Source organism: Nerophis lumbriciformis, linkage group LG19 (assembly GCF_033978685.3).
Source record: "Nerophis lumbriciformis linkage group LG19, RoL_Nlum_v2.1, whole genome shotgun sequence".
In the NCBI taxonomy this organism is placed as follows: Eukaryota; Metazoa; Chordata; class Actinopteri; order Syngnathiformes; family Syngnathidae; genus Nerophis; species Nerophis lumbriciformis.
In genome coordinates this window covers 28,041,739-28,067,443 of record NC_084566.2, presented here as the reverse complement: position 1 = coordinate 28,067,443, position 25,705 = coordinate 28,041,739, and the positions used below count along the sequence as shown (strand labels likewise).

Here is a 25,705-nt window from a genome sequence, read left to right as displayed (position 1 = left end):
AAACAAAAAAGTCAACATGAGTGTTTGTTTCTGGAGAGACGATCCATCTAACAAACGAGTGATGCACGAGCAGCTGTAACGAGCCTCATCTTGCGCTGACAAACGCCACCGCCGCCGGTCATTTATAATCAAAGCGTGCGATTGAAGATGGCACTCTTGTCCTTTTTGAATACATTCGTGACCTAAGCTCATTAAATTGCAAACTTGAACATTGACTGTGGTTTACAACGGCCGCTGATCTTTCGCCTTCAGGATTGTCTGTACTTTATTACAGCGTGCTGCTCATTTCCTGCGACATCATCTCCTAATCTTTCATTTATATAGGCGAAAAGTCTGCCTTTCCTCTCGATACGAGCACTTTCAAAAGTATCACAGCAAGTCCAAATGAATAAGTAATGAACGTTAACAACTGCAGACCAACCATTTCCCCTCGCTTTACTCGTATACCTGCAAAATAGGAATCATTTGCAGGTTCACACACCTTGTAAATATGCTTGTATAATTTCTGTATGTTTGCTTGGCTTGCTGCAGCAATGCAGAGGTAATCAGTAGCATATCCAATTTACAGCCACAGCAAATGGAATTAGCACTTTAAAAGCGTGTTGCCTCAATTTGCCCATAAAACGCTGGAAATTGTTTCACTGTAATTCTGCAGTATCGCTGCCTTGATGAGAGTCATACTTTTGACAAATAGGCTTTTTTTTGCAGGCGGCAAAAAAACAACACTAAATGGTCCAGAAAATGCTCATCCTGTTGTTCATCATGTTTCTGAATGCTGGAAATGATGAGGCTGCAGCTGCTCTGAACGCCTTTAAATCAGGAAATACTTTTTTTTTTTTTTTTTGTATCCACAGTGCACATGTCCATATTAGATAAATAAAAAGTGTCTCATTTTATATGGGGACGGCGTGGCGCTGTTGGGAGAGTGGCCGTGCCAGCAACCTGAGGGTTCCTGGTTCAATCCCCACCTTCTACCAACCTCGTGGCGTCCGTTGTGTCCTTGAGCAAGACACTTCACCCTTGCTCCTGATGGGTCGTGGTTAGGGCCTTGCATGGCAGCTCCCGCCATCAGTGTGTGAATGTGTATGTGAATGGGTGAATGTGGAAATAGTGTCAAAGTGCTTTGAGTACCTTGAAGGTAGAAAAGCGCTATACAAGTATAACCCATTTATATGGTTTAAATTGCTCTTATTTTACATATTGTTGATTATAATTCGTCTCATGTGTTTAAAATTAAAAATGGTAAAGTTTATTTATTGTTATGACTATTTAAGGTTTTATTCTACAAAGATTAAGTTATAAAGGGGCGGCATGGCGTAGTGGGTAGAGCAACCGTGCCAGAAACCTGAGGGTTGCAGGTTCGCTCCCCGCCTCTTACCATCCAAAAATCGCTGCCGTTGTGTCCTTGGGCGGAACACTTCACCCTTTGCCCCCGGTGCCACTCACACCGGTGAACTGAATGATGAATGACAGGTGGTGGTCGGAGGGGCCGTTGGCGCAAATTGCAGCCACGCTTCCGTCAGTCTACCCCAGGGCAGCTGTGGCTATGAAAGTAGCTACCACCACCAGGTATGAATGATTGATGGGTTCTACATGTAAAGCGACTTTGGGTACTTAGAAAAGCGCTATATAAATCCCAGTTATTATTATTATTATAATTATAAAGAAACATTGTATAGGATTTTTAAATTGGCTCTAGGGCAGTGGTTCTTAACTTGGGTTCAATCGAACCCTAGGGCAGTGGTTCTCAAATGGGGGTGCGCGTACCCCTGGGGCAAAGGTCGGCAACCCAAAATGTTGAAAGAGCCCTATTGGACCAAAAATACAAAAACAAATCTGTCTGGAGCCGCAAAAAATTAAAAGCCATATTACATGATAGTGTGTCATGAGATATAAATGGAATTAAGAGGACTTAAAGGAAACTAAATGAGCTCAAATATACCTACAAATGAGGCATAATGATGCATAATATTGCTAGCTTAAATAGCATGTTAGCATCGATTAGCTTGCAGTCATGCAGTGACCAAACATGTCTGATTAGCACTCCACACAAGTCAATAACATCAACAAAACTCACCTTTGTGCGTTCACGCACAACGTTAAAAGTTTGGTGGACAAAATGAGACAGAAAAAGAAATGGCATAAAACACGTCCTAGACCTAGAAAGTCGGAGAAAGTTATACACTACGGTGAGTTCAAGGACCGCCAAAATTAGTAGGACAAAACGGCGCTCGCCAAATACTCGAATCAGTGAAGCATGTTTAATATAAACAGTGTGCTTTATAACAATTGGGGAGGTTTGTGAAACCATATTAAAACAAAAAAAAAGTTTTTTTTCCCCTCATCTTTTTCCGTTTGTCATACATTTTTGAAAAAGCTCCAGAGAGCCACTTGGGCGGCGCTAAAGAGCCGCATGCAGCTCCAGAGCCGCGGGTTGCCGACCCCTGCCCTGGGGGTACTTGAAGGTATGCCAAGGGGTACGTGAGATTTTTTTTAAATACCGGTATTCTAAAAATAGCAACAATTCAAAAATCCTTTATAAATATAAATAATAACTAAAATAGTTCAAGAAAGACCACTACAAATGAGCAAAATTTTGCACTGTAATACAATTTAATAAATCAGAAACTGATGACATAGTGCTGTATTTTACTTCTTTATCTCTTTTTTTTCCAACCAAAAATGCTTTGCTCTGATTAGGGGGTACTTGAATTAAAAAAAATGTTCACAGGGGGTGCATCACTGAAGGTTGAGAACCACTGCCCTAGGGGTTCGGTGAGTCGGCCTCTGGGGTTCGGCGGAGCCTCCGCCGCGGAGGGCAAGACACAAAATCTTCTCCCTATCGGCGTATTATTATGGATACAATGTTCCCTCTAATTTTCCATATGCCTGAGCAAACGCAAAAACTCCTTGAGCATTCAGTGGAGCACATGTGAGCGACGTCAGACGTGCACATGCACTATGGCCACACCAGCAGCACACCTGTCCCAAACCTGACTAAATAACAAGTTAAATTATTTATTTTTATATTCAGATGACAGTAGTCATTTCCATGAGATACTTTTCTAATATAAGTGTGTTGGCCCACTTACAATGACAATAACAAAAAATATTGTTTTTCATGAGCTGTGTACTAGTATTGCATGTCTGGGTGGAAAACGAAAGAAAAGGAACAGACTTTGCTAAGGAAAAAAAGGATAGTGGCACTTGCCAAGGTGAAGCCATGCATATCTGAACTGGTCTCTCAAAGGCAACAGCAGAAGTCACACTGATTTGCAGGTGTGTATTTTCATTTCAGTTCATGCACTGTTGGTTTTTTTCTTTGAACAAGGTGATGTTCATGCACGGTTCATTTTGTGCACCAGTAAAAAAAAAAACATAACTTTGTCTTGAATTTGACAAAAAAAAAACATTTTATTTTTCACTAAAGAAGGGTTCAGTGTATGCGCATTTGAAACTAGTGGGGTTTTTGGTCATAAAAAAATACAATCATGTGTGCTTACGGACTATATCCCTGCAGACTGCATTGATCTATATTGATATATTGGGTTTTTTATGTTGATTTAATTTTTAAAAAATGTAATAAAAAAAAATATATTTTTTTTTAATTTCTTGTGCGGTCCGGTACCAATCGATCCACGGACCGGTACCAGCCCGGTGGTTGGGGACCACTGCTCTAGAGCCCGGTACCGGTCCGCGGACCGATTGGTACCGGGCCGCACAAGAAATAAAATAAACATTTTTTTTATTTTTTTTTATTTTTTTATTTTATTAAATCAACATAAAAAACACAATATATACATTATATATCAATATAGATCAATACAGTCTGCAGGGATACAGTCCGTAAGCACACATGATTGTATTTCTTTATGAAAAAAATAATAATAATTACAAAAAATAAATACCACTGCCCCCTAATGACCTTTAGGCGGCAGCACTCAGCAAAAGAGGGGAAACTGCTCACGTTACCATTTTACCGGAAGTAAATGTTTTTTTTGGGGGGGTTTTTTGTACGACAAACATACATTTATAATGCACACAAAAGTCAAGGCACTTTCAACATCAGCGAAACGTGTCAAGGAAAGAAAACAAAAGTAAATACAGATAGAGTATTAAATAACAATAACAACTATGAAAGACAAAAATCACTTTAAATGTTTTTAACAAATATATCAATTTAAGGGCTTTTGTACTCTTAATCATCCTCCAAGATTTGATTGATAATTGTAAATTATCAAGCCAATTAGAAAATGTAGGCCTTACTTTCATAAATCGACATTTATTTAGAAAGAACTTTGCCTGGACCGGAAGTAAATAAAGTGTCTTCCCGCGCTGCTGCATCCTTTCAAAAAAAAAGGCACTTATGCAATTATTTAACGACATGGACGAGCTTTATCTGGACAACATCGACGAATTTGTCAATGACCACAATAAGATCGTAAGGACGCCTTTATCTGGTTTGGGGAGCACGTTCAGAGGGAGCTTTTTTAACCAAAGTCGGAGGCGCAATGGCGTCGTCGTGTTTTAGCTGCCAATGTACGTTCTAAAACTGCCTTTTTACAATATAGTCGAACACAGTTCGGGTCGTACATGAAGGATGACATTTTTTTTTAGCTTCGTTTTGATTCGTGTGTCATTTTGATTCATTCGGCTTCTGTTGTGTGTTATAAAATGGTATTGAAATCATAAGAACACTTATGATTTAATGTAGCAGTGCATCAGTTACTAACTTGCAACGCCGTTTGGTTTAAAATAATATCCAGATATTTCCGTTTTATTGGCAGCATAGGTGAGGTGCGCCCCGAAAGGGACAAGCGGTAGGAAAATGGATGGTTACCAATATGAAGCTTTTCTTGTTTTCTTCCATCTTCCTTTCATGTGTCATTGTTAAGACATTATTACCTAAATGCTCTCAAATCTACAGGTGACCTACAAATGGCTCAGTTTAACTCTAGGAGTCCATGTCAACACAGCAAAACAGTGAGTACCTTTTCCATGGCCTATTTCATTTATTAGAATTAACCTTCAGTTGTATTCTTGGCTCTTATTATAGCCTATTCATACTTTATTATAGAGCTGGGCGATATGGCCTTTTATTAATATCTCGATATTTTTAGGCCATGTCACGATACACCATATATATCTCGATATTTTGCCTTAGCCTTGAATGAACACTTAATGCATATAATCACAACAGTATGATGATTCTATGTGTCTACATTAAAACATTCTTGTTCATACTGCACTAATATATGCTCATTTTAAACTTTAATGCAGAGAAGGAAACCACAACTAAGTCAATTTACCAAAACTGTATTTATTAAACAGTTATTAAGCAGTGACACAAACATTCATGTAATTTCCAAAACAGAAAGTGACATTTTAAAACAAGCTATTAGTGCACTTTTGTGCATGATGTCACTAAGATGACATATTTTTGTACAGAACACCACTACAATAGTTTGAAACAAATAAAGTGCATGATGTCACACAAGATATTTCAATAACTGTCAAATAAAAATGAGCTGCATAATAGGAAATCAAATAGTGTATGTCCTTCGCTATGTGGTAGGTTCCTGCAGACGTTATCTCCTTCTGTTGTTGACTTTTTTTTTTCATACTGTGTTGATCTGGAAATGGTTGTTTGGGCATTTTGTGGGTGTGGCACCGAACGGAGATGTTGACATGCGGAGTTTGAAGCACTCTTCATTCTCTAGCGGGTGACTTTTCAAATGATGCTATTAGGGATGTCCCGATCCAGGTTTTTGCACTTCCGATCCGATACCGATATTGTTTTTGCATTTTCGATCCGATACCGATACTGACCGATACCGATACTGACCGATACTGGCCTATCCGAGCATGTATTAAAGTTTAAAGTTATTTAGTCTACTTAGTTGTCAGAATCATGTTGAAAAGGGTTTTAGTACTTTTGATAACAACTAGCCAGCTGAATTAGGGGAGTTTGAATAATACACAATGGTTGGTAACAAGAAACTGACCTAAACACAAAATAGACAAAATTATACATGACAAACATAAATGGCATCATTGAACTAGGGCTGGGCGATATGGCCTTTTTTTAATATTGCGATATTTTAAGGCCATATTGCGATACACAATATATATCTCGATATTTTTACCTTAGCCTTGAATGAACACTTGATGCATATAATCACAGCAGTATGATGATTCTATGTGTTTTGATTGATTGATTGAGACTTTTATTAGTAGGTTGCACAGTGAAGTACATATTCCGTACAATTGACCACTAAATGGTAACACCCCAATAAGTTTTTCAACTTGTTTAAGTCGGGGTCCACTTAAATTGATTCATGATACAGATATATACTATCAGATATATACTATCATCATAATACAGTCATCACACAAGATAATCACATTGAATTATTTACATTATTTACAATCCAGGGTGTGGAGGGGGGCGCCGGATGTAAGTGTCAAAAAGACAGCCAAAAGAGTTAGATATGAGAAAGACAGCCAAAAGAGTTAGATATGAGAATAAATCTAAAGTTAAAATATAGGGTAGAAATGCACCCATTTGCAGGAAATGTAGTCTTGTGCAGGAAATTTTCTTTCAAGGCTTGCATGTCTACATTAAAGCATTCTTCTTCATACTGCATTAATATATGCTACTTTTAAACTTTCATGCAAAGAAGGAAATCACAACTAAAAAAATCACTAATTTTTTCATACGGTGTTGATCTGGAAATTTTTGCCTCGGCATTTTGATGGTGTGGACGTGTGGCACCGAATGGAGATAAGCGTCTCGACAGACGTTACAATATTTGAACAATGATGACGAAAACTGTTTTCTCTGTCGTGTCCGTGTGTCGAAAATTGTTATGCGGTTATTTTTTTATTTGATTTTGTGCGTGGCATAGATTTGCCGTGCGCAGAGGACGCTTGAGCAGTGCGAGTGCGCAATTGCGCAGGCGCGCACCTTAGAGGAAACGTTGGTCACACGGCTGCGCTAGCATCACAGCTAACGTTAGCCATGCTGCTACCTCTCTGCTGGGAGAGGACGTATACGTATGTGACGTATGACGTGACAGTGTATGACGTGACAGTATGTGACGTATGACGTGACGTGTGTCGTGACAGTATGTGACGTGTGTAAGAAGGTGCACTTGCTGTCTGTGAGAGGGAGACACAGGAAAGAGTGAGAAGAGCCTGTCGTGTACTGCCAGCAGCTAAAAGCAACTGCGTGAGAATCCACAAACCTGTGGATGTGTTGAAGGTGTGCTGGAAAATGCGGAACGGAAATTAGGGCGCAGAAAAGTGGAATGTATTATTTAAATCGGTGCGGTGGAAAACACGGACCGGAGTTTTTTTTTAAAACTGGATCTGAATCGGCATTTTCCCATGCCTTGCCGATACGCATTTTTTGGCAAATATCGGCGGCCGATCCGATCCAAATATCGGATTGGGACATCCCTACCGCATACTTGTAAAACATCTTCCCGCTTGAAGCCAAACCACCACCAGACGATGGACTCCCTGCTGTTTTTCTTGGGAATTAATTCTTCCTTCATTTGTTACCAGATTCGCACCTTCTTCCTCTCGTATTATCACTCGCACCACAGTTAACTTTACCATGCCGCTACCTCTCTGCTCCGCGAGGGCTTATGATGTTGCACGCGTGACAGTATGTGACGTATGTAAGAAAATGCGCTTGTTTAAGTCTGAGGGAAGGAGAGACAAGAAAGACTGAGAAGAGCTTGAAGTGTAATGCCCGCAGCTAAAAGCAACTGCGTGAGAACGTACACTCGAATATCACGATATAGTATTCGATATATCGCCCAGCCCTACTTTGTTATTCTATTTTAGTTACACCTGTTTACTCTGTATTTGATGTTGCTATTATTGGAACCTTAATTTCCCGGAAGTAATCTAACATGTTCCTATACAGCAGTGGTTTTCAACCTTTTTTCAGTGATGTACCCCCTGTGAAAAGGTTTTTAATTCAAGTACACCCTAATCAGAGCAAAGCATTTTGGGTTGAAAAAAAGAGATAAAGAAGTAAAAGACAGCACTATGTCATCAGTTTCGGATTTATTAAATTGTATAGCAGTACAAAATATTGCTCATTTGTAGTGGTCTTTCTTGAACTATTTGGGAAAAAATATATAAAAATAATTAAAAACTTGTTGAAAAATAAACAAGTGATTCAATTATAAATAAAAATTTCTACACATAGAGGTAATCATCAACTTAAAGTGCCCTCTTTGGGGATTGTAATAGAGATCCATCTGGATTCATGAACTTAATTCTAAACATTTCTTCACAAAAAAAGAAATCTTTAACATCAATATTTATGGAACATGTCCACAAAAAATCTAGCTGTCAACACTGAATATTGCATTGTTGCATTGTAATGAATGGAATATCCTATTTGATTTGATGTTCAGTTTATGAACTTACATTCATATTTTGTTGAAGTATTATTCAATAAATATATTTATAAAGGATTTTTGAATTGTTGCTATTTTTAGAATATTTAAAAAAAAATCTCTCGTACCCCTTGGCATACCTTCAAGTACCCCCAGGGGTACGCGTACCCCCATTTGAGAACCACTGCTATACAGTACAGTGTTTTTCAACCACTGTGCCGCGGCATACTAGTGTACCGTGAGATATTGTCTGGTGTGCCGTGGGAGATTGTCATTTCACCTAATTGTGTTAAAAATATTTTAATCACAATATGCGGGAGGCAGCGTGCAGGTAAAAAGGTATCTAATGCTTAAACCAAAAATAAACAATAAATGTTTTTTTATCTTTATTACTTCTTGTGTAATTTATTTTGATCCCATATTTGTTTCCACTACCGCACCTTAAGTTGGAGTCCTTAATCTCGTTATATGCAAATATAGTGACAATAAAGTCCATTCTATTCTATTCCATTCTGATCAATTTAATACCTAATTATCACAGGTTCAGGTTATTAGTTTTGTGTTTGTTTTAGCACAACAACTCAATCTTGTGCTCCTACAAGAAAGTGAACAAAAATAATTAAAATCACGAAACCTTTTTCCAGAATGCTCTTTCATTACTTGGACAACAAGAGGAAGGAAAGCGCTGCTCAGCTCCACGCTACGTACTTGGTGTCAGGAAAGTGTGTGGACAATGGTCATGCGGTGAGCAACAACTAAAAATCGACTTTTACTTGTCATGACTTAATCAAATGTGTTTGCTTATCAGAGTCACAAGGTGTCTGTGGTGCGTGAGGACCAGCTGGAAGGTGCATTCATTAGTTCCCATATCTTCATATTTGGATTTTACTGCAGTAAATTTGAGATTTGTGTTTCGTGTTGCAGATTTTAAATCCAAGATGAGTTTGATCGTGAGCGTTCACGTGTACAGTGTCCAAAAAGCTTTGCTAAAAGACAGCGGCCCTCTCTATGCCGTCGACTACGACGCCGTCAAAGACAACCTGCTGAACTGCAGCAAGTAAGTTGACGTTGTCTCAAATAGTCGTGCAGAATTGCACAATGTTGTCATTTTTAAACGGGACTATGTGTGGCAATGCAGGTTAGTTTTGCACGCTGACCTTCTTCGTCCTCCGCTTGCAGGTACAGTGCAATTCGATGTCCCGACGCCGTGCCCCTGTCCTCGCTGGAGCGGAAGCACGTGCGAGAAACACAGCAGGAATCTCCGACAGAGCGTGAGAGCAAAAAGTCTTCCACCAACGGCAACGTGGCTTCCAAAGCGCCCGCCAAACCGGCCAAAGGCATCATGGGAATGTTCGCTAACAAAGGAACTGTGGTTAAGAGCCAAAATGGTGGCAAAGACGTGAAATCAGAGCCTCAGGAGGAAGCGGCTGAGGTTTGTTTTTGTAGTTTTAAAGGGGAACATTATCACAATTTCAGAAGGGTTAAAACCATTAAAAATCAGTTCCCAGTGGCTTATTTTATTTTTCGAAGTTTTTTTCAAAATTTTACCCATCACGCAATATCCCTAAAAAAAAGCTTCAAAGTGCCTGATTTTAACCATCGTTATATACACACGTCCATCTTCCTGTGACGTCACATAGTGATGCCGATACAAACAAACACGGCGGATAGAACAGCAAGTTTATAGCGACATTAGCTCGGATTCAGACTCGGATTTCAGCGGCTTAAGCGATTCAACAGATTACGCATGTATTGAAACGGATGGTTGTAGTGTGGAGGCAGGTAGCGAAAACGAAATTGAAGAAGAAACTGAAGCTATTGAGCCATATCGGTTTGAACCGTATGCAAGCGAAAACGACACGACAGCCAGCGACACGGGAGAAAGCGAGGACGAATTCGGCGATCGCCTTCTAACCAACGATTGGTATGTGTTTGTTTGGCATTAAAGGAAACTAACAACTATGAACTAGGTTTACAGCTTATGAAATACATTTGGCAACAACATGCACTTTGAGAGTGCAGACAGCCCAGTTTTCATCAATTAATATATTCTGTAAACATACCCTCATCCGCTCTCTATTCCTGGGGGTCTGGCGGCAGATTTTTTTGACTTTATCGTTGGAAATGCATCTGCTTTGAGTGTCGCAGGATATCCACACATTCTTGCCATCTCTGTCGTAGCATAGCTTTCGTCGGTAAAGTGTGCGGAACAAACGTCCAATTTCTTGCCACTTTTGCATCTTTGGGCCACTGGTGCAACTTGAATCCGTCCCTGTTCGTGTTGTTACACCCTCCGACAACACACCGACGATGCATGATGTCTCCAAGGTACGGAAAACAGTCGAAAAAACGGAAAATAACAGAGCTGATTTGATTCGGTGTTTGTAATGTGTTTGAGAAAATGGCGGATTGCTTCCCGATGTGACGTCACGTTGTGACGTCATCGCACCGAGAGCAAATAATAGAAAGCCGTTTAATTTGCCAAAATTCACCCATTTAGAGTTCGGAAATCGGTTAAAAAAATATATGGTCTTTTTTCTGCAACATCATTGATGCTTACATAGGTCTGGTGATAATGTTCCCCTTTAATAGTGCAGCTGTGCAGTGCATTCACACTATGGTCTTTTGTAGGTCAACTTGTCCAAAACCAAAGCAAAGTCCAATGCCATGAGCAACTTCTTTGGCAATCAAAGCATAAGTGAGTCACGACCATTTCAACCTTTCACCATATAGTTTTCTGCAAAATACAATGATGCATCGTTTGATCTGCACTCCTTCAGAAAAAAAGGACAAAACGGTGATTAAGATGGAGAAAGAAGAGGAGGAGGAAGAAGCTCCAGCGCCATCTCCAGTGGAGCAGGCAAGCTCAAGTTTTCAGCCGGAGGAGCAGCAGCAAGATGCTGTCACAGTGGAGCCTCCAAAGCACAACAAGAACATCTCAAGAAGGTTTGTTTTCTTCTTCATAGAATAACGCATCACCTCTGACCTGACATCGAAAATATCCACTCACCGGCCACTTCATAAGGTACCCAAGCTAATGGTGTACATATTTAAAGGGGAACATTATCACAATTTCAGAATGGTTAAAACCATTAAAAATCAGTTCCCAGTGGTTTATTATATTTTTCGAAGTTTTTTTCAAAATTTTACCCATCACGCAATATCCCTAAAAAAAGCTTCAAAGTGCCTGATTTTAACCACCCGTCCATTTTCCTGTGACGTCACATAGTGAAGCCAACACAAACAAACATGGCGGAAAGAACAGCAAGCTATAGCGACATTAGCTCGGATTCAGACTCTGATTTCAGCGACTTAAGCGATTCAACAGATTACGAATGTATTGAAACGGATGGTTGTAGTGTGGAGGCAGGTAGCGAAAACGAAATTGAAGAAGAAACTGAAGCTATTGAGCCATATCGGTTTGAACCGTATGCAAGCGAAAACGACGAAAACGACACGACAGCCAGCGACACGGGAGAAAGCGAGGACGAATTCGGCGATCGCCTTCTAACCAACGAATGGTATGTGTTTGTTTGGCATTAAAGGAAACTAACAAATATGAACTAGGTTTACAATATATGAAATACATTTGGCAACAACATGCACTTTGAGAGTGCAGACAGCCCAATTTTCATCAATTAATAAATTCTGTAGACATACCCTCATCCGCGCTCTTTTCCTGAAAGCTGATCTGTCCAGTTTTGGAGTTGATGTCAGCAGTCCAGGGAAGCTAGGGTCGATAGGGGGTTTAGCTCGCTCGTCTGCAGGAACAAACTGCCGCCATTGCTTGCCGTGCTACCGAGGTCCTTTGTCCCTGAATTGCTCACACACTTCGGCAGATTCAATGGGGGTCTGGCGGCAGATTTCTTTGACTTTATCGTTGGAAATGCATCTGCTTTGATTGTCGCAGGATATCCACACATTCTTGCCATCTCTGTCGTAGCATAGCTTTCGTCGGTAAAGTGTGCGGAACAAACGTCCAATTTCTTGCCACTTTCGCATCTTTGGGCCACTGGTGCAACTTGAATCCGTCCCTGTTCGTGTTGTTACACCCTCCGACAACACACCGACGAGGCATGATGTCTCCAAGGATGATGTCTCCAAGGTACGGAAAACAGTCGAAAAAACGGAAAATAACAGAGCTGATTTGACTCGGTGTTTGAGAAAATGGCGAATTGCTTCCCAATGTGACGCCACGTTGTGACGTCATCGCTCCGAGAGCGAATATAAGAAAGGCGTTTAATTCGCCAAAATTCACTCATTTAGAGTTCGTAAAACGGTTAAAAAAATATATGGTCTTTTTTCTGCAACATCAAGGTACATATTGACGCTTACATAGGTCTGGTGATAATGTTCCCCTTTAAGTGACTGCTCAGTTTACATGACGGCTATAACAACTTGTGAATTAACATGTTGTCTTTGTTTCGTCTTCCTGAAGCAAAACTAAGCGACTAGAGAGTTCTGACAGCGAGGAGGAGAAGATGGAGAAGAAGAAGAGAAGACGGATCAAGAAGCCTGCGCCCGACAGCAGTGATGAAGACGGTAATTATTATTTTTTTCCTCATCATTCCTTTTATTTTTTCATTACTAATTTGACTCGAGGCTCAACAATGCGAAACATCTACTTGTGTAGTTTAACATTTTTATTAGGGATGTGCCAATTGATCGGCCACCAATATCGGCCGATTTTCGTGAAAAAATATGCGATCGGCCATTGCCGATTAATGCCTAATAATGCTGATCACAAACGCCGATAATCATGTACCTCCATACACAGTGAGGAAGGCACACAGTTGTGGCCGAAACCATCACGTACGGAAATAAACACAGGTCTGACTATAAGAATAACAAAATCGCATAATTTTTTGAATACCTAATAAACCTCTTTGGATTGCAGTGTGGAGCTGCTCCCCTAAACTAATGATGATCACCTCCATTGTGGCAATTAGACTGCATTTCTTAGTATCTTAAGTGTCATTATCTAGTATCACTGGAGGACGAGACGGAACATGTTACACATCGGAAGAAAAACAGGTGCAGGCATGGTAATAGCTAAGCTAACCAATTAGCTAGCTTTAAACATCACCAAGAAAAAAGTGCTTAATAAACGTTAAGAATGTAGATGAAACCACGTTGCAGCAGAAAGTAAGCAGTTATTAACAAAAACTTAATAAGTAAACTAATATGAGTCTAGAGAGAGGATAATATAACAGCAATTGTTGGTATGACACGTAAGAATACAATCAGCTCGATTCATAAATTAGCAGTGTCGATACCAAGGGTAATATCAGTACTGTATTTTTTGGACCACAGGGCACACCGGAATATAAGGCACACGGCCGATGAGCGGGTTTATTCAGGTATATTTTCATACAAAAGGCGTATCGGATTATAAGGTGCATGAAAGTGGTCATTAAATTGAAACCCTGTGGTTTACATAACTTGTAATGGTGGTTTGTTGGTCAAAATGTTCCATAGATTATGTTTTACAGACCTTCTTCAAGCCGCTTTCAGGATGCGCCGTTTTGTGGGCGGTCTTATTTACGTGGCTCCCCTTCGACAGCGTTTCCTACCCATCAACTTTGTTGTACCGGTGTAGCGTGCAAGGACGGACGGGTGTCGAAGAAGTGTCAAAAGATGGAGATAACTGATTTGATGACATTCAGACTTTACTTAAATCAATTACAGAACATCATCTCCTCGTCTGTGGCTCACTAGTGCAACAACAACACCGGAAATGTGTCCCGTGAAAAAACGTCCGACCGGAACTCTCTAATAACTAAAGTTCCGTGGGTGAATTATGTAAACTCACTACACCGGTAGTTTTTAGCGCTTCTATAGCGAGTCCGCCGACAGATATACATTAGAACTTTACTCTACTTATAATAGAAATGGCAACAGCTGAGGATGAATGCCCCATAACGAGAAGATAGAGAAAAAGAAGAAATTATTGACTACGGTGTCGGCACGGACTACATTGGCGAACGCACGCAAATTTTCAGGACTTATGCAGATCCCAAATACAGCAGCAGGTACCACAAGGTAAGAAAAGTTGGTTTTCCGGTAATTTTACACACACCATAATAATACCTGTATGTTGAATTATAGTACGTCTGACTACGGTAGCCGTAAAGCTCCGACAATCCATCAAGCGGTGCGGCTTCGTAGCTTACCAAAGGCGTACTAAATCATTTTGACAGATTTTTGAGCGTTGTGTGTAATGTTGCATATTCTCAATGGAACATTTAAAGTTTTTGTGTTGTTTACTGGCGTCATCTTGCAGTCTGCACATATGTCTTATGTGTGACTGCCATCTACTGGTCATACTTATCATTACACCATGTACCAAATAAAATAGTTTTGAGGTCGGTAAGCACAACCAGAATTATTCCGTACATTAGGCATACCAGGTTATAATACGCACTGTCGATTTTTGAGAAAATGAAAGGATTTTAAGTGCACCTTATACTCCGAAAAATACGGTAATATGTTTTGTGGACGAACGCTTTATTTAGGCAGCAAAGCAGGGAAAAACATTGTTGGGGAGGCCAAGCCATTCACTTCACTTGCTGCACAGGCAGAGTCACGTCTCAACGCTTCAGCATGTGCCTTTTCTTTGTTTTTTGGCCTTTTGACAAGTTTTGTTCATTTTGTAAACTCAATAATAGTACCGAAAACTCAACAGACCAGCATGGGAAGAAGGAGCAAATTGCTGTGGAGTTAAAAAAAGACTATTTGTGAGGAGTACAATGGCACTCACAGGTGTGACCACAGCACAGTAAGTAACCACATCAAGTTTTAATTGTGAGGAGAACTCTCTTTTCTGGTAAATGTTGTCAGAGCACCCTTACTCAACAGAGAAAGAAAATAAATGTTCTCTTCTCTCATTCTAGTGCGGCTCCTCGCTCTTCCAAAGTCTAAACAATTAATCCCCTGACCTGTTAATTTTCCTTTCGTTCTTTTCTCATCAATTATCTCCTGTTGTAGTTATTCAGTTAATTATTGTAGCAATATGGCTGTTGAAGTTAAGGATTTTGTGATTTTGTATGAGGGCACCATAGTGACTTCTGTGTGCGCGCGTGTTGGAAAAGCTGGCAGGTGATTAGCAGCTCCACTGTCAGACACGGCACAGGAGCCAAGCGTGCAGGTTTTGACAAGGTTTTAATAAACACAGGTTTTCAACAAAAGTTTTGTCTCCTGAAGGACGCAACTTTTCAGCCGCGTCCGTATCCTCTCTCTTCTCCTGCTCCCGGCCGCTTACTGTTAAAGACAACAGATGATTAGATTAACACGTACCACCTGTGAAATATAATCACCCTGCCAGCTGTGTCTCGCCGTCAGCACTGCCACGCCCCTGTCTGATGGTGCTCTGTCCTCAGCACCATGGACAGAGGCGGTGACCTTTGCTCCTGCAAGCAGCGCTGGCCACATTTATCTTATTATATTTCAAGTTTGCTAGTATTGTTGTAAATCAGATGATGTATAACATTTGTGGTATTAAATACTACAGACAATATTTTTAACAAAAGCTAAAATTACTATTGGCTCCCATTTAAATCATTTGGTGCAACCCCAAAAGGGACAAGCGGTAAAAAATGGATGGATGGATGGGTTTTGACCTCAAAGCCTTTCTGTATCCAGAAAATTACTCCTTGAGTTTGTAAACAATAACAGAACAACCTAAAAAAAGGTTTTGTTTTAATAAGAACAAGAAAAGTAAATGATCACAAAACCGTTGACAGCTTCTCTCCTCCTCTCTGTCATCCACTTTCTTGTTGTTTTTCTTTGAATTATCTCTCTTTATTAGCACTCTGCTATCTCCACCCTCCACATGCACACCCAGACCACATTACCGGCACGCAAGCTATACACCAACAGGTGGATCACTCTCTCTGCGCTTATTTTACTCATTAAACAAATCATCGAAGTAACAAAACATAAATCAATGCTTTTTTTTAATTGAATACATCGATTTACTCAATGAATCACTGCAGCCCTAACTGGGACATAGCTCTGGTAAAGACACCCAAGTTGGTTTTCAGCAAGAAAACAAAAATGTGTTGGATTTAACATATTCCACATTGTATTATGTGTACACTTGGGAGAAAGTGAAGAGGACACATTTTATTTTTGACACCAAATGTTACCACAACGAGCCAAGTCATCGTGACATCTACACAACTGTAAATTAAAGTTATGGGTAGAAAATGGATGGATGGATGGATGTTGTATTTGCTGCTTTCAGTTCTCCCGTGTTCATAAACAAATTATAATGAACTAACTCCATTTCACAAGACACATACATTGGGCTGGGCGATATGGACCAAAACTCATATCCCAATATATTTTTGGCTGAATCCCGATATACGATATATATCGCGATATTCTTTTCCCGAAAGTGAATTTGGACAAAGTCAAACCCAAATATGCGTGTCAAGTGGTTTTATTGGTACATTGGGTACATTTTGGGAAATTTTAAAGTTCCATGCATAAATAGATGCACATAAAACATTTAAAAAGCCTTTAAAATAACACTAAATAAACACATTAAATTATTATTCATTATTTCTGGTGGGCGTTGTGGTGTCCTAACCTGAACACATCTTAAAAACATGCCCATTGCGTATTCCTCTGAGTATGGAGCGATCACTGTGTTCCAACAGAGCACAGCTTGTAGGTTCAATGTGCACGATTGAATCACTTAGTTGCTTAGACAGAAATGTGTTTATATAAGGGTATATTAGGGTATGTCGTTTCTTAATGGGGAAAGATTAATGTCTCTTGAAAAAATGAAAATGAAAACAAGAGACATTAATCTTTCCCCATTAAGAAACGACATACCCTAATATCCATCCATCCAAGATGGATGGATGGATGGATGGATGGATATTAGGGTATGTCGTTTCTTAATGGGGAAAGATTAATGTCTCTTGTTTTCATTTTAGCATTTAAGATAGTGAGCTGGTGCCATTCAGTCCGTGGGTTTATTAAAATGCAGTTATCGATCACGTATTTTTGATCATTTTAATTTAAAATGATAATACTAACCGTCACTAGTTTTCCTCCGTTATCATTCATACCAATTATTAGGGGTGTGGGAAAAAATTGATTCGAATTCGAATCGCGATTCTCACGTTGTGCGATTCTCATTTTTAAAAAATCTATTTTTTTATTTTTTTTTTTTATTATTATTAATTTTTTTTTGTTGATTTTTTTAATTAATCAATACAACCAAACAATACACAGCAATACCATAACAATGCAATCCAATTCCAAAACCAAACCCGGCCCTGCAACACTCAGAACTGCAATAAACAGAGCAATTGAGAGGAGACACAAACACGACACAGAACAAACCAAAAGTAGTGAAACAAAAATTAATATTATCAACAACAGTATCAATATTAGTTACAATTTCAACATAGCAGTGATTAAAAATCCCTCATTGACATTATCATTAGACATTTATAAAAAATAAATAAAAAGAACAATAGTGTCACAGTGGCTTACACTTGCATCGCATCTCATAAGCTTGACAACACACTGTGTCCAATATTTTCACAAAGATAAAATAAGTCATATTTTTGGTACATTTAATAGTTAAAATAAATTTACATTATTACAATCAGTTGATAAAACATTGTCCTTTACAATTATAAAAGCTTTTTACAAAAATCTACTACTCTGCTTGAATGTCAGCAGACTGGGGTAGATCCTGCTGAAATCCTATGTATTGAATGAATAGAGAATCGTTTTGAATCTGGAAAAAAATCGTTTTTGAATCGAGAATCGTGTTGAATTGAAAAAAAATCGATTTTGAATCGAATCGTGACCCCAAGAATCGATATTGAATCGAATCGTGGGACACCCAAAGATTCACAGTCCTACCAATTATCGTTACATATCTACCTGCCACACTTAGAAAGCTTTTTTACCTGTTGGATATAGGTGTCACTACACTATGGCAAGGCAAGGCAACTTTATATATAAAGCACGTTTACAACCATTTTAAAATTGGACCAAAGTGCTTTACAGGTTAAAACGCATAGAGCAAAAAAAACAAAACAAAGAACATAAACAATGCATAAGATAAATAAGATAGTGCAAAAGAAATACGGTGAAAGGGTTAGGATAAAACGTAAGATTACAAGATAAAAAATAATGAAATAATAAAAGTGCGACAAATTGGAAAAAAAAAAACTAAAGTGAAGGAGGGAACTAGAAATGGTGGCCTACTGGGTGGGCTCAGCTCAGGTTAAAGGCCAGCAAGAAGAGATAGGTCTTAAGAAGGGTTTTGAAGACCCCCAGGCTCTGGGCTGACCTAATTTGGAGCGGAAGGCTGTTCCAGAGCTTAAATGTGACTATATGTCCCCAATGCAAGCAGACTGTAACAGCAAACAAAACAAAAACTTGAAAATTACATTTACCTGGATCTGCACCACATTGTAATACAGTGGCCTATGATTTTTTTCTATAAAGTAAGTTTTTTAGTATAATACTGCCATGTAAACATTCCTTCTGTTCCGGTATGTGCAGTCATTCCAGATTCTCCACAACCTGCAGAAGCTAGAGAAACATCAACGGCTCCAACCAAGGCGCTCAAACCTGTTCCAAATGTAAATATCACAACTGATGCCTGACTAACTTTTTGTATTTCTGTTAGACTCATTGAGGTATTCCTGGTTTGTATGAATTATTACAGCCGGGAGAATCTCAGACAAAGATACGCAAGCGGAGACGAGTCCTCAAGTCTCGGACCTTCGTGGATGATGAAGGCTGCATCGGTAAATTCAAATCTTTACCATTCAAATGTTAAATTTCCACTGCGTGTCGTTCTTATTTTTCATTGTCTTCATGGTTACTGGACTTTTTTATTCTCTTTGCGACGTCTCCGCAGTGACTGAGAAAGCCTACGAAAGCGAGTCATACTCTGAAAACGAAGACTCCGCTCCTGCCACCGCCTCCAAACAAACGACCACAAATCCAGTCAGAGCAAAAGCGAGCAGTAAAGACGACGAAAGGAAAAATCAGAAAAAGATGTCTGCAAACGCCAGCAAAGGATCTAAACAGGCGTCCATTATGGGATTTTTCCAGAAGAAATGATGGACGGATGATGATTATAAAACACACACAAACTGTTGCAGCTACTTAATAAACACTGATGGAAAACACTCAAATATTAGCAGTATTAAATGACACAACATATAGATATATAGTATTCATTGTCACCCTAATCCCAACCTGAAAACAAATGGATTCCATTTCTAAAGTCCCTTCTCTGACATGCATTTTAAATTAACGTCAGTGAGTAAAGGGTGGAGGCTGCATCTGAAGACTCATGTATAGAAACCATAAAATAACTAAGGATCACCACACACTTACAATGCTTTTATTTTTTAAACAGTACATTTGGACACTTCTTTTGTTGTATCTAATTAGACAAGCCTATGCAGGCCTTTATAAGAACTATTTGACTTATTTTGGCAGCAAACTGATATTGCAGATTGAAAAGAAGTAAAATGAGATCTTTTTTTTTTTTTAAATAACCACAGCAGGTCTTAGGGGAGTGTTGGCTTGACCGTGTGAGCTCACAGCAGCGCCACACCCTCTTAGCGAACACACAAAGTGGGCCGGTAGAACTGGTCTTTCCCATAAAGGAGACTACACTGACTGAGGAGGAAAATGATCTCCTCAGCGAGGTGGGTTTTTTTGGGTTTGTCCCGCATAGAACTGCCATTGCAGCTGAGTCAGACGCTGTGGAAACATCCTCTTCTGACTACAATAGCTCCAATGTTCCTGATGTTTCATGTCTTTGCCACTCTGTGTGGATCCTCCCTAATCACATGGGGGAAAAAAACATTTTTAGAATGAGACCTCATTTCACAAATATTGACACGTTGCATCCTAGAGTTTAAGGCGTCAATCATTGTGTTTCAATTACGCAAAGAAGCCTAGATTAAAGGGAAAAAGACGATATGTCCAATGTATGGGTAAAATGCATATAATGGAATAAAATGGACTTGGAATATTTTAATTTGTCATAGTTAATTTTATTAAAGTCACATAAGTAGTATTCTCAATGACAATTATTTCTATAAATATACATGCTAGTGTCTTGGAACATGCTACAACATTAGATACACTTGTAAATAATTGCACCCCATTTGCAGACGCTGTATCGATACGTTGTGGTGAAGAAGGAGCTGAGCCGGAAGGCAAAGCTCTCAATTTACCGGTCGATCTACGTTCCCATCTTCACCTATGGTCATGAGCTTTGGGTTATGACCGAAAGGACAAGATCACGGGTACAAGCGTCCGAAATGAGTTTCCTCCGCCGGGTGGCGGGCCTCTCCCTCAGAGATAGGGTGAGAAGCTCTGTCATTCTGGAGGAGCTCAAAGTAAAGCCGCTGCTCCTCCACATCGAGAGGAGCCAGATGAGGTGGTTTGGGCATCTGGTCAGATGAGGTGTTTAGGGCACGTCTGACCGGTAGGAGGCCACGGGGAAGACCCAGGACACTGGACCCACAACAGAAGAGTATGTCTCCCGACTGGCATGGGAACACCTAGGGATCCCCCGGGAGGAGCTGGACGAAGTGGCTGGGGAGAGGGAAGTCTGGGCTTCCCTGCTTAGGCTGCTGCCCCCGCGACCCGACCTCAGATAAGGGGAAGAAAATGGATGGATGGATGGATATATTGAGAGTTGTTTCTTTTATTTATCTATTTAGAGTCCATCCATCCATCCATTTTCTACCGCTTTTCCAGTTTAGGGTCGCGGGGGTGCTGGAGCTGTCACGCCAAATTTCTCCCCCCCCCCCATTTACTTCCGGGGTAATTTCCTCTTACGTCATTTCCTCTTACTTGCGTCATTTCCTCTTACGTCATTGACAGCGATCGATAACACTTCGGCTTTGACTGCCCGTCGCTGGAAGGATACTTGTTTGTTTTTTTTGTTTGTTTTTTTTTTAACATATAGCGTTAACAAAACGTCTGTATTAATCGGACAAATTAACTTGAGGATATTCCTGATTATATATTAATTAATATTAGTGAAATGGTTTCAACAATAATGTTGATTTAAAGTACAGACATTTAACAGTATTATATATTAATTAATATTTTTTGCACGTTACCACGAAGACAGAAGTTCCCAGCAGCGGCCCTAACACTCCGCCTGAAATTTTCCCTAACACTCCGCCTGGAATTTTTCGAAGCCTGCTGGTGTTTGACATAAGTCCCCTGGGAAAGATAAAAACAAATGTCATTCAGTGACACCACCATTTTCAGGAGATTTGGATTCTATCGATCGCTGTCAATGACGTAAGAGGAAACGACCCCAGAAGTAAATGGGGGGGGGGGGGAATTTGGCGTGACAGAGCCTATCTCAGCTGCATTCGGGTAGAAGGCGGGGTACACCCTGGACAAGTCGCCACCTCATAGTGTAGCGGTACACCACAGCAAATTACAACCACAACAATAATGAACATATTCTCTTTATTGTTATTGTATAGGTCTTCCTATTGTGCAGGTGTATCTAATGCTGTGGCTCTTATCCATTAGTCTTAGACTTAAGACACATTTTAATGATCCACAAGGGAAATTGTTCCACACAGTAGCTCAGTTACAATGATGGAAAGTGTAAGGATGGAAAGGACAATGCAGGTATAAGTAGACTAAATATAGCGATATATAATATAACATATATACGTAATATTTACATAATAAATGTACAGTATATTATATATACTTATATCTTATGTCTATATCATATATACAATATATAACAATGGCCATGTACAATATTACAGTATATGTGACAGCAGCAGCATAAATAGAGAGTAAATCCAGCAGAAAATAGAAAATAGACATTAAAAACAAAGAGAAGTAGCTAACATGTCAGGTATCAGGTAATAGACAGATATCATCTATTGCTGTATGGCGAGTGATTATACAGCTGGATGGAGTGCGGAATGAAGGAGTTCTTGAATCGAACACTATGGGAACGAAGCTGAAGGAGCCTGTTGGAGTATGAACTCCGCTGTCCCTTAATTGTCAGGTGGAGTGGGTGGGCAGGATTGTCCATGATGGCCAGCAGTTTGTCAAGTGTCCTCCTATCCCTCACTGACACAAATGTCTCCAACTGCGTGCCAATAGTTTGCCTGGCTTTCCGGATCAGTTTTTCAATCCGGTTTGAGTCCCTTTTGCTGGTGCTGCTCCCCCAACAAAGCACTGCAAAGTACAGGGCACTGGCCACAACAGACTGATAAAAGATCTCCAACAGCTTGCTGCACACATTAAAGGACCTAAGCTTCCTGGAAAAAGAGTCTGCTCATGCCCTTCTTGTAAACATCTTTGCAGTTGTCCTTCCAGTCCAGTCTGCTGTTCAAGTGGACTCCCAGGTACTTGTGCTGCCACCTCCCGGCCCTGGATCTTGATGGGCTCCACCGGGGTCATTCTCTTCCTGAAGTCGATGACCAGCTCCTTGGTCTTGTCCACATTAAGGACCAGATGGTTCGCCTGAGACCACTCCACAAAGTCAGCGATCAGTGTCCTGTACTCCAATTTCTCCGATACACCCGACCACAGCAGAGTCGTCAGAGTATTTCTGCAGGTGGCAGGACCTGGAACTACAGGTAAAAGCCAGTAAATTAGAATATTTTGAAAAACTTGATTTATTTCAGTAATTGCATTCAAAAGGTGTAACTTGTACATTATATTTATTCATTGCACACAGACTGATGCATTCAAATGTTTATTTCATTTAATTTTGATGATTTGAAGTGGCAACAAATGAAAATCCAAAATTCCGTGTGTCACAAAATTAGAATATTACTTAAGGCTAATACAAAAAAGGGATTTTTAGAAATGTTGGCCAACTGAAAAGTATGAAAATGAAAAATATGAGCATGTACAATACTCAATACTTGGTTGGAGCTCCTTTTGCCTCAATTACTGCGTTAATGCGGCGTGGCATGGAGTCGATGAGTTTCTGGCACTGCTCAGGTGTTATGAGAGCCCAGGTTGCTCTGATAGTGGCCTTCAACTCTTCTGCGTTTTTGGGTCTGGCATTCTGCATCTTCCTTTTCACAATACCCCACAGATTTTTCTATGGGGCTAAGGTCAGGGGAGTTGGCGGGCCAATTTAGAACAGAAATACCATGGTCCGTAAACCAGGCACGGGTAGATTTTGCGCTGTGTGCAGGCGCCAAGTCCTGTTGGAACTTGAAATCTCCATCTCCATAGAGCAGGTCAGCAGCAGGAAGCATGAAGTGCTCTAAAACTTGCTGGTAGACGGCTGCGTTGACCCTGGATCTCAGGAAACAGAGTGGACCGACACCAGCAGATGACATGGCACCCCAAACCATCACTGATGGTGGAAACTTTACACTAGACTTCAGGCAACGTGGATCCTGTGCCTCTCCTGTCTTCCTCCAGACTCTGGGACCTCGATTTCCAAAGGAAATGAAACATTTGCATGGTTAGGTGATGGTTTGGGGTGCCATGTCATCTGCTGGTGTCGGTCCACTCTGTTTCCTGAGATCCAGGGTCAACGCAGCCGTCTACCAGCAAGTTTTAGAGCACTTCATGCTTCCTGCTGCTGACCTGCTCTATGGAGATGGAGATTTCAAGTTCCAACAGGACTTGGCGCCTGCACACAGCGCAAAATCTACCCGTGCCTGGTTTACGGGCCATGGTATTTCTGTTCTAAATTGGCCCGCCAACTCCCCTGACCTTAGCCCCATAGAAAATCTGTGGGGTATTGTGAAAAGGAAGATGCAGAATGCCAGACCCAAAAACGCAGAAGAGTTGAAGGCCACTATCAGAGCAACCTGGGCTCTCATAACACCTGAGCAGTGCCAGAAACTCATCGACTCCATGCCACGCCGCATTAACGCAGTAATTGAGGCAAAAGGAGCTCCAACCAAGTATGGAGTATTGTACATGCTCATATTTTTCATTTTCATACTTTTCAGTTGGCCAACATTTCTAAAAATCCCTTTTTTGTATTAGCCTTAAGTAATATTCTAATTTTGTGACACACGGAATTTTGGATTTTCATTTGTTGCCACTTCAAATCATCAAAATTAAATGAAATAAACATTTGAATGCATCAGTCTGTGTGCAATGAATAAATATAATGTACAAGTTACACCTTTTGAATGCAATTACTGAAATAAATCAAGTTTTTCAAAATATTCTAATTTACTGGCTTTTACCTGTATACTGGAAGTCTGAGGTGTACAGGGTGAACAGGAAAGGAGACATGACGGTCCCCTGTGGAGCACCTACACCACTGACCACAGTATCCGACAGGGAGCTCCCCAGTCGCACAAACTGGGGCCTGTCAGACAAGTAATCAGTGATCCAGGAGACAATGGATGAACTGACACCCATCCTGAGCAACTTGTCACTCATCAGAATTGGCTGAAGGGTGTTAAAGGCACAGGAGAAATCAAAGAACATGATCCTCACAGTGCCCTTCCCACCATTATTAGGGTGCACTGGGAGTGTATTTGAAAGAATGTTGGATGATTAATATAATTTATGTTTATGTTACCAGACCACAACACAGGCATTGAGTGACGTCACTTTTAACTAATTGCACCCCATTATATTGAGGACTGTTTCTTTTATTTAGCTCCTCGAGTCAAAACATTAAAACAACTCAGTGTAGCGGTAAACCACAGCAAATTACAACCACAAAAATAATGAACATATTCTCTCTATTGTTATTGTTTAGGTCTTCCTGTTGTGCAGGTGTATCTAATGTTGTGGGCACTTATCCATGATTAGGGTGCACTGGGAGTTTATTTGAAAGAATGTTGGATGATTTATATAATTTATGTTTATGTTACCAGACCACAACACAGGCATTGAGTGACGTCACTTTTAACTAATTGCACCCCATTATATTGAGGACTGTTTCTTTTATTTAGCTCCTCGAGTCAAAACATTAAAACAACTCAGTGTAGCGGTAAACCACAGCAAATTACAACCACAAAAATAATGAACATATTCTCTCTATTGTTATTGTTTAGGTCTTCCTGTTGTGCAGGTGTATCTAATGTTGTGGGCACTTATCCATGATTAGGGTGCACTGGGAGTTTATTTGAAAGAATGTTGGATGATTTATATAATTTATGTTTATGTTACCAGACCACAACACAGGCATTGAGTGACGTCACTTTTAACTAATTGCACCCCATTATATTGAGGGCTGTTTCTTTTATTTAGCTCCTCGAGTCAACATATTAAAACAACTCAGTGTAGCGGTACACCACAGCAAATTA

General features: G+C 40.1%; 1 protein-coding gene across 1 annotated transcript; it reads left to right on the top strand.

Annotated features, from left to right (window-relative positions):
* The first annotated feature begins 4,094 nt into the window (after positions 1 to 4,094).
* Positions 4,095 to 20,451, top strand: pold3 (polymerase (DNA-directed), delta 3, accessory subunit). Its single transcript, XM_061979056.2, has 12 exons — positions 4,095 to 4,441; positions 4,928 to 4,983; positions 9,062 to 9,161; positions 9,226 to 9,265; positions 9,342 to 9,474; positions 9,597 to 9,849; positions 11,049 to 11,115; positions 11,198 to 11,363; positions 12,856 to 12,959; positions 18,954 to 19,033; positions 19,120 to 19,201; positions 19,315 to 20,451. The coding sequence occupies exons 1-12, from the start codon at positions 4,367 to 4,369 to the stop codon at positions 19,518 to 19,520; spliced, it is 1,362 nt and encodes a 453-aa protein (XP_061835040.1). The 5' UTR covers positions 4,095 to 4,366; the 3' UTR covers positions 19,521 to 20,451.
* The last annotated feature ends 5,254 nt before the right edge of the window (positions 20,452 to 25,705 follow it).

What these genes read in the sequence shown, in the direction of transcription:
- pold3 (XM_061979056.2), top strand. Translation starts at nt 4,367, where the DNA reads ATGCAATTATTTAACGACATGGACGAGCTTTATCTGGACAACATCGAC. An exon ending in TCAATGACCACAATAAGATC is followed by an intron (nt 4,442 to 4,927) that starts GTAAGGACGCCT and finishes TCAAATCTACAG; the next exon opens with GTGACCTACAAATGGCTCAG. An exon ending in GGATGATGAAGGCTGCATCG is followed by an intron (nt 19,202 to 19,314) that starts GTAAATTCAAAT and finishes ACGTCTCCGCAG; the next exon opens with TGACTGAGAAAGCCTACGAA.